General features: G+C 45.6%; 1 protein-coding gene across 1 annotated transcript in view; it reads right to left on the minus strand.

Moving 5' to 3' along the window:
- PAPPA (pappalysin 1) overlaps positions 1 to 16428 on the minus strand; it is a gene marked incomplete at both ends in the record, with an annotated part of 250394 nt that overhangs the window by 91954 nt on the left and 142012 nt on the right. The window contains one exon of the mRNA XM_082655786.1: positions 13851 to 14044. Within this exon, the coding sequence (XP_082511912.1) occupies positions 13851 to 14044 (194 nt within the window). The remainder of the gene's footprint in view (positions 1 to 13850; positions 14045 to 16428) is intronic.

The following is a 16428-nucleotide window of genomic DNA, read 5'->3' on the forward strand; positions in this document are numbered from 1 at the left end:
TGAGACGCTGTCCATGGGAACCCACAATGTGATTTCCTCAACAATCCTACACCTGCCACTTTCCTGAACTTTCCATGAGCAGTGCAAGTCACACACATTGACTTGGAAAGGTGTGGGCTGGAATCTCAGATTCTGCCATTTATTGACATCATAACCTTGGGCGCTTCAAGGAGCCTAAATTCCTCCACTGCAAAATCAGATGATGGTACCTACCTTGAAGGGTTGTTTCAGGATTGCAAGAGCTCTTGTACATGCAAGTGTCTACACACAGCCCTGCATGCCAGAAACACACTGAACATTTCCCTTCTTCGTCCCTTCCTACTTCTTCCCTCCTGGCTCTAGAGGAAGACAGTCTTGGGGTCGAATTCTAGATTTCCTTGCCCCACCCCTAGGCTAGCTGTAGAAACTTGGGTAAGTTACTTAACCTTTGTGAGTCTCAATTTAGTCCTCTGTAAACCAGTGAAAGTTAGCCACTACCTCGTAGAGGGGTTGGTGGGTATAAATGTGCTAAAACGGTGTGAACCTCCGGGTAGAGGTCCTGACATGGAGTAACCGCCTTGAGAGCTGGACCATTCACACTGCTCCTATCATTATTATCAACTATTGTTAGTACTGTTATGTCATTGGTATTACTGTCATTTATTATTGTTTAGTCATTCCTTTTCATCTCTCCCTTCATTATTTTTATTATCAAGCAACATTCCATTATATGTATATACGATCGTTTATTTATCCAATTCACCAGCTGATGGACATTTGGTTTGTTTTCAGTTTTTGCCTATCATGAATATACATATACATATACATATACATAAATATATATATCTTGATCCTTAGTATGGACATGTTTTCTTTTAATACCTAGGAATACAATGGCTGGATTACACTGCCAAATTGTTTTCCAAAGTTATTGTACTTTGTAAATTACTACCAGCAGTATATGAGAGTTCCAGTTCCTCCATATCCTAACCAACACTTGATATGGTCAGCTGTTTTAATTTTAGCCATTTTAATAGATGTATAGCAATATCTCACTGTGGTTTTAATTTTTACTTCTCTCATGACTAATGATATTGAGCATCTTCTTCGGTGAAGTGTCTGTTCAAATATTTTGTCCATTTGTCAAAATCAGTTTTCTTTATGTTAGGAGGTCTATTTTCTGGACTCTCTATTCTGTTCCATTGATCTGTTTGTCTATCTTTATACCAATACCATGCTGTTTTGATTACTGTAGCTTTGTAATAGGTTTTTTTAAAAGTATAATTGATGTTAATACAATGTTGTGTTAGTTTCAGGTGTACAGCAAAGTGATTCAGTTATACGTACATATATATATATATTTTTTTCAGATTCTTTTCCCTTATAGGCTATTACAAAATATTGAGTATAGTTCCCTTAATTTTGTATTCCTCTTCCCTTCTCCCCCACCTCTCCTTCCTCCCTTCTTTCTCTTGCTCTTTCACACCTTCCTTGGCTGGGCCTCTCACTGGGAGGCCTGTCTGAAGGCAAACCATACACGCTCAAGCCAGACAGACAGCCCTTTATGTTTCCATCAATATCCATAGAAATCTAGTCATGAGAACATCTCTAAGACCAGAGTAATAAGAGGCAAAAGGGTAGAGCCTTTTTCCTGGGGCCTGGCCTCCAGTAGCTGTTTCCTACTTTCTGTGCAAAGCTGTTAACACAACAAAGTGCAGATTTAGTTGTAAGGTTTTTTTTTTTTTTTCGCGGTACGCAGGCCTCTCACTATTGTGGCCAATCCCGCTGCGGAGCACAGGCTCCGGACGCGCAGGCTCAGTGGCCATGGCTCACGGGCCCAGCCACTCCGCGGCACGTGGGATCTGCCCGGACCGGGGCACGAACCCGTGTCCCCTGCATCGGCAGGCGGACTCTCAACCACTGCGCCACCAGGGAAGCCCTAGTTGTAAGTATTTATCGCATGCCTACTGTGTGCCAGGCCTTGTTCTTCATCTTGGAACACACAGCAGTGACCACACATTTAAAAAAAATTCTTGGGGAAAGTGGTGTGTATCCTGGAAAGTGCATGGGCTGTGGAGCCTGAAAGCACTGGCTTTCCTCCTGTTCCACCACTTGGAGAAGGGGACCCTGTGTGGAGCTTTGCTTCCCTATCTGTGAAATGGGAACACAGTTCTTACTACACAGATTGGTTATAAATGTTTAATGCAATAACTGAACTGAATACATGTAGATAGCAGTTATTATATGCCAAGCAATGTTCCAAGTGTCTTATGCGTGCAGTTTTCTGGAATACTCACAATTGCCACTTGATTTTCCTATTTTACAGATGAGGAGACTGAGGCCGAGAGACCATGTAACTTGCCCTAGATCTCACTATAGGTGGCAGCACTGGGATGTGATAGACTCTAGACCTGCTCCATTAGGGTAGCTCAGTATCTCCCTGTGGCTATTTAATTTTAAACTAATTAAAATTAAAAATTCAGGTCTTCCCTGATGGCGCAGTGGTTGAGAGTCTGCCTGCCGATGCAGGGGACACGGGTTCGTGCCCCGGTCCAGGCAGATCCCACATGCCGCGGAGCAGCTGGGCCCGTGAGCCATGGCCACTGAGCCTGCGCATCCGGAGCCTGTGCTCCGCAGCGGGAGAGGCCACAACAGTGAGAGGCCCGCATACCGCAAAAAAAATAATAAATTAATTAATTAAAAATTCAGTTCCTCACTTTCCTGAGCCACATTTCAAGGGCTCAAAACAAAAGGTGGCTAGAGGCTACAGTGCCAATATAGACTACTTCCATCGTCACTGAAAGTCCTATCAGACAGCTGAGCTGGAGCCCGGGCCCTCAACACTGACACAGTTCTGCCTTCTCTGGAATATAAACTCCTGACCATAGGTCCGTGACGCATGTCGGTTTATCTCCTTCCTTACATTGCTCTGCATTGCTTTTCTCTTCCTGGACCCCTTGTCCCAGGAGGCTACATTGCAGACCTGGGCATCACCCAAGCAGCCTCCACATTCCTGAGAGCAGCATCCTGCCAGCAGACCAGATCTCTCCCAAACTCATGCTCTTTCCCAGGATGGAGAGAAATGCAGGCATCGGCCCAGCATCCCCTTCTGCCAGCTGCACACATAGGGCCAGTTTGGGTAAAGGGTTCTGGGGTGGGCAGGAGCCCCAGGGAAGTCTTCGTTGGACCACCCTGGCAAAGCAGCATACCTCTCAGCACGGGTGCCTTTCACTTCCCTCTCTGAGTCCACCTCTCCCTGAAAAATGAACACGCACTAGTATATCCAGGAGCATCTGGCACTTAGATCTGGCTGAAGAATTAGGTGCGTTTTAAGAAATCCGTGCCTAGGGTGGCGGAGAGGGTAGAAAGCCCTTACTGGTCTTGGTCTGGTTCTATACGTAGCATATGCAGGTTAATTTAAAAAGTAAGGATGTTGGGATGGAGAGTGGGGGGTAGGGGGTTTGAAGAACAAACACAAACAAATGAACACACACACACACAGACACACACAGACACACACACACACACACACACACACACACACCAAAAGCAAAATCCTACGCACAACCAACATCCAACTCCCCCTGGAACCCCATCCTTTGGGCCTGGCTTGAGAAAGTTTACTTCCAGAATTAGAGAAATGAGCATGTGGTTTTGGGGACAGAATCCAATACCGCCGAGGCAGCGGGCTCAGCAAGCTCGACCGGCGGCTGCTTCCTGCGCGCATTACAGTCTCTGAGAGCGAACGCTGTTTACATATTTTACATGTTTCTTGGGTACAGGACACGAAACTAAATTACACAGCAAAGGCCATGCTGGCTAAACACCGGTGCCCCTGCTTAAAACAACAACAACAATTGGAAAAAAAAAAGAAAATGAAAGACGAGGATGGAGAAGGGTCTTGAGGGAGCCTGAGTAGATGGCAGGGATAGAAAGCAGGAGTCTGGTCCTGAATGGATCAGGAGGGAGAGATGACGCGCACGATACAGACAGTGAGATGGGAGTGGGTCAGGCTTGGAGAAGCAGGGAACACGAAGGCCTAGGGGGTCTTCCTAGAGGGGCTGTGGAGTAAACTGGCCCAGCTGGGTCTGCTCTCCGTGAAGAGCCAGTGGAAGCAGCCCCGAACCACAAAGCCTTGCTTGTTCCTGGGCTGCAAGACAAGAGTCAACTGGCAAGTGAGAGCCTTCCCTGCTCCATGTGGCACCTTCCCTGGTAACCCATGCATGTCTGCTGCAAACGCCAGGCGTTGTATTCACGCACACCCGTCCCCCTCAGTGTACGTCCCTCTAAGGGTTATTCCACGTGTCCATGTATCACAGCAGTTTGCCCAAGTTCTTCTTTTCTTCTTAGAGGTACCTATTCCAGTGTTCCCTTTCCTCCGTGGACACTACAGACGGCGTGAGGGCAGCGGTTGAATTATTCATCTCAACCCCAATCCCCTGCTGAAAAGGGTGCTTTGGACATAGTAGGTTCACAAGAAGATTATAGTGGGTTTTGAATCCAAACATCAGAACCCTTTCATAACAGATAGGGGATGGAGGGCTTTAGGGAAGTTATTTAATCAAAGCCAAATCTTAATTAAGTGAAGTAAGACCAAGAGACTTTCAAAGTCTCTCTCTCTGCTTAGATTTCTGTGTCCCAAAGAGTGTTCCTTTAAAAATAACAACAAAAAACTCAATTGTTCCTAATTGGATCCCACAGTTGTTAAGCTTCATGGGCAGAAAGAAGCATTTCTTTAAAAAGTTTTCAGCTGCCATCAGAAGGAAAACCAGATTTGTGGATCAACTGTCTCATCCTTGACAAGCATCTGCCGCATGGACGCTATCACCCCTGCTTTATAGATAAGAGATCGGGCAGAAGCAGAGAACCGGCTTGCCCAGAGTGACAGAGCTGGTGACCCCAGAACTGGAAGCCAGGCTGAGCTGATCCTACATCTCACTTTTTTCTCTAAAACTCTCATCATTCAAAGTTTTGGGGGGCCAATCATAGCATCTGACATTTCATAAGTTTGAATAAATATCGAAAGAGCGAAGGAGTTAAGGAGGCAGAGAAAACGACGGGGTGGAGGAGAGCCTGTTAGAGTCCTTTGCTGGGTCCTGAACAGTCTGGTAGATTTAGAGTCCCTCCCAGCCCACGTTTCCAGGACAAGTTCAGGGAGTTACAGCCACCAGTGCAGGGGGCTCCTTTCTGATGCAGGAGCTGGCTTTTGCTGCCTTGGAGGGATTTCTGGGTGCCCCACACCAATGGGACAGACTGTAACAGACCATGGGACTTTCTGTTCCATCTCCTTAGATGACTCACACATGTGCTCTTGAAAAATTATTCAGAAACCACCAGAAGAAAGCAGATCCCTTGGGTATTTGGGAAAACTGCTTGGAATCTTCTCTGACATTTCGGCACATCCCCTTGGCCTCCCTCCTCTCCCTCCACTGGCAGATGCTGTCCCATTTCACCCGTGAGAAGACCTGCACACGCCGGTGAAGGGACACGTTTCAGCAGTGACCTCAGCACTGGGTGCTGAGACCACGATGGCCCCTTGCCCTTTGCCAATATAATCATCTGAACAGCATCAGAGAATTGTTCGTCCATGCAAGATCTCCACGTGGGGCTGTTTCAATGCAATACCAGTAGCGGGTGCAAGAAAAGAAAGAAGTAGAAGGAAGAGTGGCACAGGGGAGATCCTTCACCTCCCGCACTGAAGGCAGCTCTTCATTCTGAGAGACGAGAAGCAAAACTTCTCAGTTTCAAAATGTGCTTCGACCCCACTCGTCCAGGATTTGACACCCAGGAGGTGTTCATAGATGTCAGTCTTCATCCTCAAATGAACGTCTGATCTGTTGACCCCCTGCTTAGAACCTCTGAGAAGCTCCCCCTCGAACTCGGGATAAAGGCTAAATTTCAAGCATCTGAAGGACATCCCCGCATCATTTTCATAGCCCATCTCTCTTGACTTCCCCTGAATTTCTTATTGGCCTTTGTTGGATGTCTATATGTCTATCTGCCTGTCTGTCTCCTTCTGTCTGCCTCTGTCTCTCTCTCTGACATGCTCTTCCTTGCACACCCCTCTCCTACTCCCAGCTTAACCTTCCAGTCACAGCTCAGCAATCACTCCCAATGGAAATATCTCCCCACCCTCCCCTCGGTTCCCCTGTCCCAGCACTTCCTACACTGCGTTGTGGGTGCTTGTGGAAAGACTTCTTACCCTTATGTCCAGAGAACCCGGTGGATTTCTACTCCCTTCCTCTGGACACAAGGATGCAGAAGACACAGATAAATGGTCCCTGCTCTCCGGGTGAGCCATCAAGGGATGCACACATCTTGCGATTCCCTTACTGACATCTCAAGGTTTTCTGGGTACAGCACATGGTTTGTGACAAACCTGTAAATGGAGCAAAGTTTCTTCTTCCATCTACAATTGTCCTGTTTGTGCTTTTCTTCATTTTCTCTCCCATAGCCCAGAAGTAATCAGACATGGATTGGATCCAAAATCTAGGAAATCTTTTTTTTTTTACACTCAGGGTTTGGCAACCGAAAACATTTCCTATGTTTCTCCCGTATTTTCATGTACGCTTTTTAAGTGACTTTCTGGAGAGGGCAATACTTAACCCCAAAGAACGACTGCCCTTAGATAGAGATGTAGGAAGCATGGCAGAAACAGTAGGGCAGTATTTGGGGTCCTAGAGAGGGGGGTTCCCACTTTCCTTGTGTTCCTTGAAAGCACGCTACGTAAGAAAAGACGCAAAAGACAGCTCTCCTCACTTGTTTTCCTGTGTCAGCCATGGCAGCAGGCGTGAGCTGCCTCGTCCTGCACCTGGGCTCCTGTGATGAACACAGTGGCCTGAATCCTGGTTCTGCCTCTGCCTCTTAGAAGTACGAATCCCCAAACTTGTCAGTCACTCAGCTCCCTGAGCCTTACGGTCCCAAACTGTAAAGTGAGAACAGTGACTCCTATTCTTGTAGCCGTTTAAGCAGGATTCAAGGAATTTGATGCAGAGCCTGGATGAACTCGGTAAATGTTATTTTTATAATTTGTCCAGGACCTTCTGAAAGTGGGCAAAGGACTTTTCCATCCCTGCATGCTGGCTTTCATCCCTGCTGGCTGAGGAAGCTGATAGCAGTGTGGTTTCTTCCTCAGGGAAACTTCCTCTAAATCTCATACTCTCGGGTCCTGCCTGCTACTTCCAGTTGGACACACCCCTCCCATGCAATAGTGAGCACTGTGAGGGCTACAAAAGGACCAGCACTTCTTTGGAGTTTCTCAAAATGCCTGGTACAGTCCTGAGCACGCAGGAAGCATTTGGTAATGCAACTGTGCTTATTCACTCAACCAGATGCTGACTGAGCTTCTGTGCCGTGCGGGTCACCGTGGGTGGCTCTCGTGTGAGGGTGTGCAGCGGCGGGCCTAACATGAATGCAAGAGGGAATTAACATTTGCACTACCCAATGAGTGGAAAACGAACAACAACAGAACAGTTTTCTCTGCATTTACTCCCTTAATCCCCACCAAGTAGAGGCTATCATTCCCTCTTTCTAGAGGAGAAAACTGAGGTCCCTGGAGGAGTGATTTGCTCAAGATTCCCAAGTAAGAGGAAAAGCTACGAGGGCAAAGTCACCTCTGCACGATTTCCACTTGACCCCATGAATGCCCATGTTCTCTACCTACTCAAATTTCTCAGCGGAGGATTCATATATGTTTCCCTTTAATCAAATGAATAAATGAATTAATCCCTAAAGACAAATTAGGATTTGCATTTTAATAGAGGCACACAGTCTTATGGACACGCCAAGGAACAGGCAATAGTGACTCAAAGTGAGGTGGCAAAGAACTGATACGCCTTATACCCTGAGAAAACCATAATTCAAAAAGAGTCGTGTACCAAAATGTTCATTGCAGCTCTGTTTACAATAGCCAGGAGATGGAAGCAACCTAACTGTCCATCATCGGATGAATGGATAAGGAAGATGTGGCACATATATACAATGGAATATTACTCAGCCATAAAAAGAAACGAAATTGAGCTATTTGTAATGAGGTGGATAGACCCAGAGTCTGTCATACAGAGTGAGTAAGTCAGAAAGAGAAAGACAAATACCGTATGCTAACACATATATATGGAATTTAAGGGAAAAAAATGTCATGAAGAACCTAGGAGTAAGACAGGAATAAAGACACAGACCTACTAGAGAATGGACTTGAGGATATGGGGAGGGGGAAGGGTAAGCTGTGACAAAGCGAGAGAGAGGCATGGACATATATACACTACCAAACGTAAGGCAGATAGCTAGTGGGAAGCAGCCGCATAGCACGGGGAGATCAGCTCGGTGCTTTGTGACCGCCTGGAGGGGTGGGATAGGGAGGGTGGGAGGGAGGGAGACGCAAGAGGGAAGAGATATGGGTACATATGTATAGGTATAACTGATTCACTTTGTTATAAAGCAGAAACTAACACACCATTGTAAAGCAATTATACTCCAATAAAGATGTAAAAAAAATAAAAATAAAAGGACAAAATGCGAAGCCGGAATGATTAAGCCACTAATATTCTTCATCCTAAATCATGGGATATCTGGAGTTGCCTCTGTATATTCACTAATAAAGCTGACTGTATGAGACTACAAAAAAAAAAAGAACTGATCTGCCTCACCGTGGGCTGGTGGGGACAAAGTCAGAACCAATCACAAAGCAAGGAGCGACACGCAGGCCTTGTCCTTCTCCTAATGCAGGAATCTCCTTGAGTCACCAGCTCAGCCTGAGTGCCCCGTGACGGGGAGCTCACGGTATCACAAAGCACTTCATCTCACTGTGGATAGCTCTCATTCTAAGAAAGGTTTTCTCAACTTTGGCCCTTAAGCTACAGCCCTGGAAATGCTTAGTCTAAATGCTACCCTCAAAGGATCAAGCAAATACACAGGTTGGTTGACTGAAGGTCTGTAACCCCTGGGACAGCGCTGTGCATTCTGACAGTCTTCATGCTTCCAATGCCCCCTAGGCCATTGCAGGGGGAGGGAGGGGCCTGTTTGGACCGGAGGAAACGGGCTTGGTGGGAAATGCAGGCGGTGGGGGCAGCATGAAGGAATACCTGCATCTCACTTTGGCAGCCTACGGTGTAAAGCACCGGAGAAAGGTGAGACGTGGAGACAAAATGAGAACAAGACGAGATCTCTGCAAGCACTTCAACCCAATCGGGCTGAGGTTCCCAGAAGAGAGAGAACTCAGTACTTTCGACTCGTTTCCATTTTTGTTCTGTCTCAGGGACCTCTTGAATTCCAGCTGGGCCAGAAAGGTGCATGGCCAAAATACCCAAAGAATGTCCCCTATTATAGAATGTTCAGCGCACGGTGCAGAGCCGGCAGGTTTTGATACTTCTGATAACATGTGGATATAAGACTCAATGTTCGGGGTGGAGGAGCTTGGCTCTAACCGAATTTGGGAATCTTGTTTCAGGAGAATGGACAAGAGAGACTGGGAACTATGAGAAATGGAGGGCTCACACGAAAATGAAAATGGAAGTTTGAACCATTTTCTAGACTCATCCAGCACAAAGAGTGAGGTGTCTCTTCAGTCGCCACAGTGGTCACTTGCCCGCTTCCTCTGACAGGCTGCTCCTCTCGATAGCATCCTCACGCTCCAGTCTTGCGCGCTGACAAGGTCAGGGTTGGGTCTTTTACTTTGGTTTCTTCCGCGGGCTCCAGCCCAGACCTCGGCACAGACCTCCAATAAACACCTGCACTTACCATTCTTCCAGCGTCAGGGAAAGACAGAGAGTGGGACGAGACTGGTTTGTAAAAAGGAAATGGACACACCTGAGGTCATTTCATCACTCCCCAACCTGGTGGAGCATCGTAGCGAACACCAGGTTACCAGGAACAGGGCCACTGAGACAGGGAAAGGGAGCGTCCTGAACTCAAGGTGTGGGCAGTGCCCGGGAAGTCTGTAGGAGGAGAATTCAAGCACTTCATGGAGCGTGCACAGTGCCACCAACACAAAGATCTGTCCATCCACGACTCTTTCTGCTTGATTCACAGCGATATTCTGCAGGAATCCAGTTACTTGCAGCTCTTAGACAGGACGGCATATTCCCAAGCTCCCAATGTCACCTTCCACGAGCTCCTTTTAATCCTAGATTTTCCACTATGGGCTGTGTGATCCTGGAGAAAACACTCCACCCCTTAGTTTCTCAGAGGTAGGTAATAATTCTTTCCTTGAAGAATGGCGAGGGGGTTGGCTATGAAGTGTGTATGAGGGCCCAGTACAGTGGCTGGTGGACCTCGACAACCACTGGTTCCCTGCCCCACCCTCCACCCTGTGCTTTGGTACTCACTCTCTGGATAGGGGCCCCTGCATCTACACGGCCTGTTCCTGTAGGGTGTTCATGTATTTGTGCCTGTGCGTGCCTGTCTGTATGTGTGTAAAAGAAACAGAAAGAGAAAGAGAGAGAGGAGGGAGGAGAAGGACGAGTGTATAATTGTGCTGAGGGAAGGTAAGGGGCACACGGTGCGTCTAACACCCCCCAACTCCCTCTCTCAAGCCATCAACCTCTTCACTGGAGGCCCTGACAGGGTGAAAATTAACCAGCAGCCTCCTCTAATCACTGTACAGGGTAATGAAGGCCACGGTTAGACTCCTTCCTCTTCTCTGTTGTCAGAAGGGAGCTATGTTTACACTCCAGGAAGAGCCTTTACTCAGTTATGCAGGTTGCGTGTGTGTGCGCACATGTTGGCTTGTGCATGATGGGGGCGGTGTGTGAATGACTTCTAGGCACTTGCTTTGAGACAGGGAACTGGGGGGACTTTTGTTCTGCAGGCCTCCAGGCCGCCCTGCCCAGCCCTGCGCCCAGACGGCACACACATCCCCTACCCTGACCCTGTATTCTCCAGTGAGTTGATCTCATTATGGCAAATTTAGTTACAGCTGAAGTCTCCTTGTAACAAAGATTATGTCCAAGCCCAGAGTAATGGAACCTAGTCGATTTCATTAAAATAAAATTGGTTACAATGAATAATTCAATAGGATGATTTTGTTTCCTCATCTCCTCTTTGTAGATCGAAGAGCTAGTATTTATAATGATTTTTTTTAATTGGATTTTTGTTTAGGAAGAGATAATCACCCATGATTCCTGACAGCCCCCTCCTTAGGAGACTGGAATAATTACCCCACAAAGTCTCTTTTCAAATGCTAAGACTGGAAAATTCTTTCTCTCCTTTTCTCACATTAGTAGCAATAAACTTTGGGTGGTTTTTAAGCACAGCTGCTACCTCAACACCTGCTCATGTGAGATTCTGAGTGTGTTAATAATACCCTTGTTTGAATGATGTTTTTTAAACATTTCTAGGAACTGGATGGAGGTGCTGAATTTGGAATTCCTGGCTCTATTGCTGGCCAGCCCTGCTGTTCCTGAAGCAGAACACTGTGTGAGAGAGGTAGCAATGTGCGTGCGTGTGTGTGTGTGTTTGTGTGTGTGCGTGTGTATCTACGGTCAATTAAATACACATCTCCCGAACTCCTAGTCTTATCTAGACCTGTGCTTGAAGATGGGGGAACAAAGTGAATAAAACCTCAAAACTGTTTTCACAAAACTAGCAGTCTAAAGGGGGAGCTAGACACAGAAACAGGTAATTAGAGTTCAGAGCACGGGTGTAATCAGAGATGGATACGGCAAATACAGAGGTGGCACGGGGCAGGATGAGGCCTACACAAGTACTCATTTATTCATTCATTCGTTTGTTCGTTCGTTTGTTTGTTCATTCATTCATGCACCCGGCTGGCACTACACATGGGAAACGTCAGGGAATACCACGCTTCCATTCCTTTCCATCCTCCTTGGGGCAGCTGGAAGCAAATGAATGAATAAAGGATCTAATGCATGTAAACACAACCAGATAAATGAAAAAATGATCCAATAAACACTGTAAGTGAGCTTGGACTCCTTTTGTACCTCTTCCGATGATTTTCACTGGGCCCCAGAAGGTCACATCTCTCTTTCATCTAGAAACCAGGCCTCCCCCCAACTACCCCGCCGACCCTGAGTCAGGGAAGCAATATTAGAGAGGAATGGCTAGGAGTAATGGCTCATCTGCAAGGCCAGGAGGGAGGTCGGCCTCAGAAACGGCTACGGGGCCAGGCAGTAGGAAGCACTGAGTCGTGTCTCTGGGAAACAGGGATCTCGGAAGAAGGCAGGTGCTTGTTCAGCAGGATAATTGGAAAGGGGGCTCTGGGGACAGTATAGCCATCCCGAGAATCACATCAGCTCTGGTGGCCCCAACACTCTTGCTCCCTCAACTAACCTGACGGTCCCTTGGGGAAGAACCTTGGGACATAACTAGTGCATTCGGGGACTAAGGAACGAGTCACAGCTTTTTAGAGTTGGGAAGGTCCTTGCAGATCATCCAGCTCAACTACTCTCTAACTTAAAGATGGGGAAAATGGGGCCCAGAGAGGTGGGAACACTAGCCCAAAGCCACACAGCAAATTCATGGTAGAGGCACTGTTAATTCACGGGAGAGTGCTCAAGGAGCACACAACTTGACACTCTGCCCCCCTCGAAAGTGAGACTCACCCCAAGAATTTGTTCTTATCCCACTGAATTCCAGTGGTATATCCAAAATGGAGAGCTTTCCCCAAATATAACTTACAATAGGTAGGGACACAGGAGGACCGTCATTACCCCTACTATGCTGGTGTTTCTTGCCCTTAACCCTTCCATGTCCAATCGCTGACAAACAGGTCTCATGAGACCTTGGAATTGCATTTGGCCACTTGCAGCAACATGGATGGACCTAGGGATTATCATACTAAGTGACGTAAGTCAGAAAGAGAAAGACAAACACCACATCATATCACTTCTATGAAACAGAAACAGATTCACAGACATAAAGAGCAGACTTGTGGATACCGAGGGGGAGGAGGGTAGGAAAGGAAAAGACTGGGAGTTTGGGATTAACAGATGCAAACTAGTATATATAGAGTAGAGAAACAGCAAGGTCCTACTGTACAGCACAGGGAACTATATTCAATATCCCGTGATAAACCATAATGGAAAATATTATGAAAAAGAATATATATGTGTAGAACTGAGTCACTCTGCTGTACAGCAGAAATTAACACATCATTGGAAATCAACTACATATCAATAATTTTCTTTTTAAAAAATGACTTTACAAAAAATTTTGAAAAAAGCATTATAAGCAAAGTCAAAAGAAAAACTGCAGACTGGGTGAAAGTATTTTCAACGTACATCACAAACAGGAGCTCATCTCGCTGGTAAATAAACCACTTTTAACCATCAGGACGAAAAAGACCAAAGTCCCAATAGAAAAATGGGATAAAGAGACTGCTCATAGAAAAAGAAAGGAACACGACCATGATACACACAAAAAGAATCTCAATTTCACTGTAGTAAAAGAAATGCAAATTAAAACAACGTGAGATGACATTTTCTTACCTATGGAGACAGTAAAAATCCAAAAGTTGACAATACACTCTGTTGTTAAAATTGGAGAGAAACAAACACTTTCATACATTCCCGATAAGAATATAAAATGGTACAGTCCTATGGAGGAATATTTGATAAAAATATGATAAAGTTATATACGCTTTTTTTTTTTTTTTTTTGGCCACGCTGCGCAGCTTACAGGATCTCAGTTCCCCCACTAGGGATCGAACTCGTACCCTTGGCAGTGAAAGCGCGGAGTCCTAACCGCTGGACTGCTAGAGAACTCCCTATATATGCATTAAAAAAAAATTATATTTGGTTAGAGATATGATCAAGTGGCCATGTCCAATGACACTGTCTTTGTGATGGGCAACCTTGAGGGGCAGAGCAGAGATTCAGAATGTCTGCAGGAAATGTTACGTGTGGCTGGGAGCTTACCTGGGATGCTGCTGGTTGGCCGATGATGACCCAGCCTGGGCACTGCTGGTCTTGATGGGATACGGAAGCGTTGGATGCCCATTGATCCAGGAACCCCTGGGGCGTGTAGACACCACAGTCTTTGATGCTAGTTTTTTGTTCAAACTCCTCACATACCCCATCACCATCATGGAAGTAGCACCGGCTGGGTTCATCTACAGGAGATAGACATAGAAGGGAGAGACCAGATCAATGTTTGTTCTTTGTCCTCATCTGTCATCAGCAGCTATGGAATCAGATCAGCAGAACCATCAGCATGGTCAAGCCCATCACTGAGAGTCACAGTTGAATATTATTCAGTCTTTAAAAAGAAGGAGATCTTGCCATATGTGACAACATCAATGAACCTGGAGGACATTACATGAAAGACAAACACTGTATGATTCCACTTATATGATGTATGTAAAACAAACTCATAGAAGGAGAGAGTAGAATGGTGGTTGCCAGGGGCTGGCAGGAGGGGGTTGAGATTTCAGAGTTACTGTTCAATGGGTATAAAGTTTTAGTTATGCAAGATGAATAAGTTTTAGAGATCTGCTGTACAACACTGTGATTATAGGTAACAAAACCGTATGTACACTTAAAGATTTGTTAAGAAGGTAAACCTTGTATTATGTGATTTTTACTACACACACACAAACAAAAGTTGACAAACATTTCCACCTTCATTACCCCAAATAAGCCCCACAGCAAGCTTGTGAGAAAGATGTTATTATTTAAATTATTATTTTAGTCTTCCAGATTAGGAAACCGAGATCCCACATATCTTTAATAATTTGCCCAAGGTCATTCAGTGCGTTCATGCCAGACCCTAGTTTCAAACTCAGGCTTTCCACTGTCCAAGTTCTGGGTACGTTATCTGCCACCACAGAACTTCATGGTCTCAAACTGAGGTTTATTTAACTCTAGAGGATTACAGTTTGACATAAAGAGTGCACTGATACATGAGAGACTCTGGCTTCAGTCCCAGGTCTGTAACTAAATTGCTCTGTTCCTTTAGACACATCTCTTTCCCTCTCTGGGCTCAATCATCATTGAAGGGGATGAAACTACTGAGACTCCAGGAGCCCTTCCTGTCTAATGTGCTAGGCTTCTAGGGCCTTGTTGGATATATTAGGTGTTTCAGTTAAAGGCCAAGTGAGTTCTCAAGCTCCCATGTGATTCAAATCCCAGCAAGGAGTTCTGCTTGGGACAATTTAAAGCTGCAGCTGGCTGCAATGATGCTCACTTAGCTGCAAGAACAAAGATCAGAGAAGCACAGAATTAACTGGATGCCTTCTAAGTAAGTAGGACATACACAGTACACGTTTCTTGGTGTTGCAATATAGAACCACACAAGGAGAAATCTGGAGGTAGCCGTCCAAAAGAGATCACTCTGCCCAACTTTTAATAACTTGAATGTCAGGCATTCTGTGATACTTCCCCAACTCTGCTAGGAAAAGCTGAGTGCCCCCTCCTATGTGGGTTCCTGTTTTACAAAGATCCCCATCTTTACACTTATCACACTGTGCGGCCATCATGTTTACATACAGCAGCTCCTTCAAAAGGCGGTGAGCTCCTCAAAATCTAGTCCCTATCCGGTGTTTTGGAGTGACCTTATAATTTATCATCCAAATAATGCACTTTGAGAGTGAGAGAGAAAGCTAGTAAAAACTGTCCAGGCGATAGGCACATATCCTGAGAAAATCTAAATACCGCAGAACATATGGTCACCCTGAGGATACTGCTTGATCTAGGCCATCCTTCCCCTACTTACTACAAAATGATGGCGTGAAGCCCCATTTCTAACCAGGGTTTGGCTTCTGCCCCTTATATTAGCTATGTAACTTTGCACAATTAGCGTCACTGGTCCCATCTGTAATACAGAAATCACTGTCCCAGCCAGGACAACCTCTCAAGATAGCCATACAACTTTCATAAGAAATGGACAGGAATGAGCTTTATTCTAAAATAACGGTCAAGGGACTTCCCTGTCGGTCCAGTGGTTAAGACTCTGCCTTCCCATGCAGGGGGTGTGGGTTCGATCCCTGGTCGGGGAGCTAAGATCCCCGATCTCTCACCGACATGCCTCGCGGCCAAACAACCAAAACTTAAAACAGAAGCAATATTGTAACAAATTCAATAAAGACTTTAAAAATGGTCCACATAAAAAAAAAAAAAACTTAAAAAAAATAAAATAAAATAATGGTCAAGAGAAAAGATACTCTTCTCCTAAGGGTTCAATTTATTCCTAAGTGGCTGAATTGAATCAGCTTATAAAATCAGTACTCACTTGAAACCCTTTCAAGCAGCATTCCCCCAAATAGAAAGAGCCCGGGTCAAGTAGAAATAAGACTTGGATTTCTGTGATGCTGACTATCTGAAAAAAGGAATCATTGAATTCAGGGGCAGCAGAATGTTGAGCCCCTTCCAAGCTCCAAAATCCCTTGTTTATTTCTGCAAACAGTTTACATAGTGAAATACTATCAAAAGAGCCAGAATAAATCAGTCCATTATAATTCAATTATTTAAGGATGAGTCTGAGCCAGCTGAGGACTCC

Source organism: Grampus griseus (genome assembly GCF_964374135.1).
Source record: "Grampus griseus genome assembly, chromosome: 6".
NCBI classification, from domain to species: Eukaryota; Metazoa; Chordata; class Mammalia; order Artiodactyla; family Delphinidae; genus Grampus; species Grampus griseus.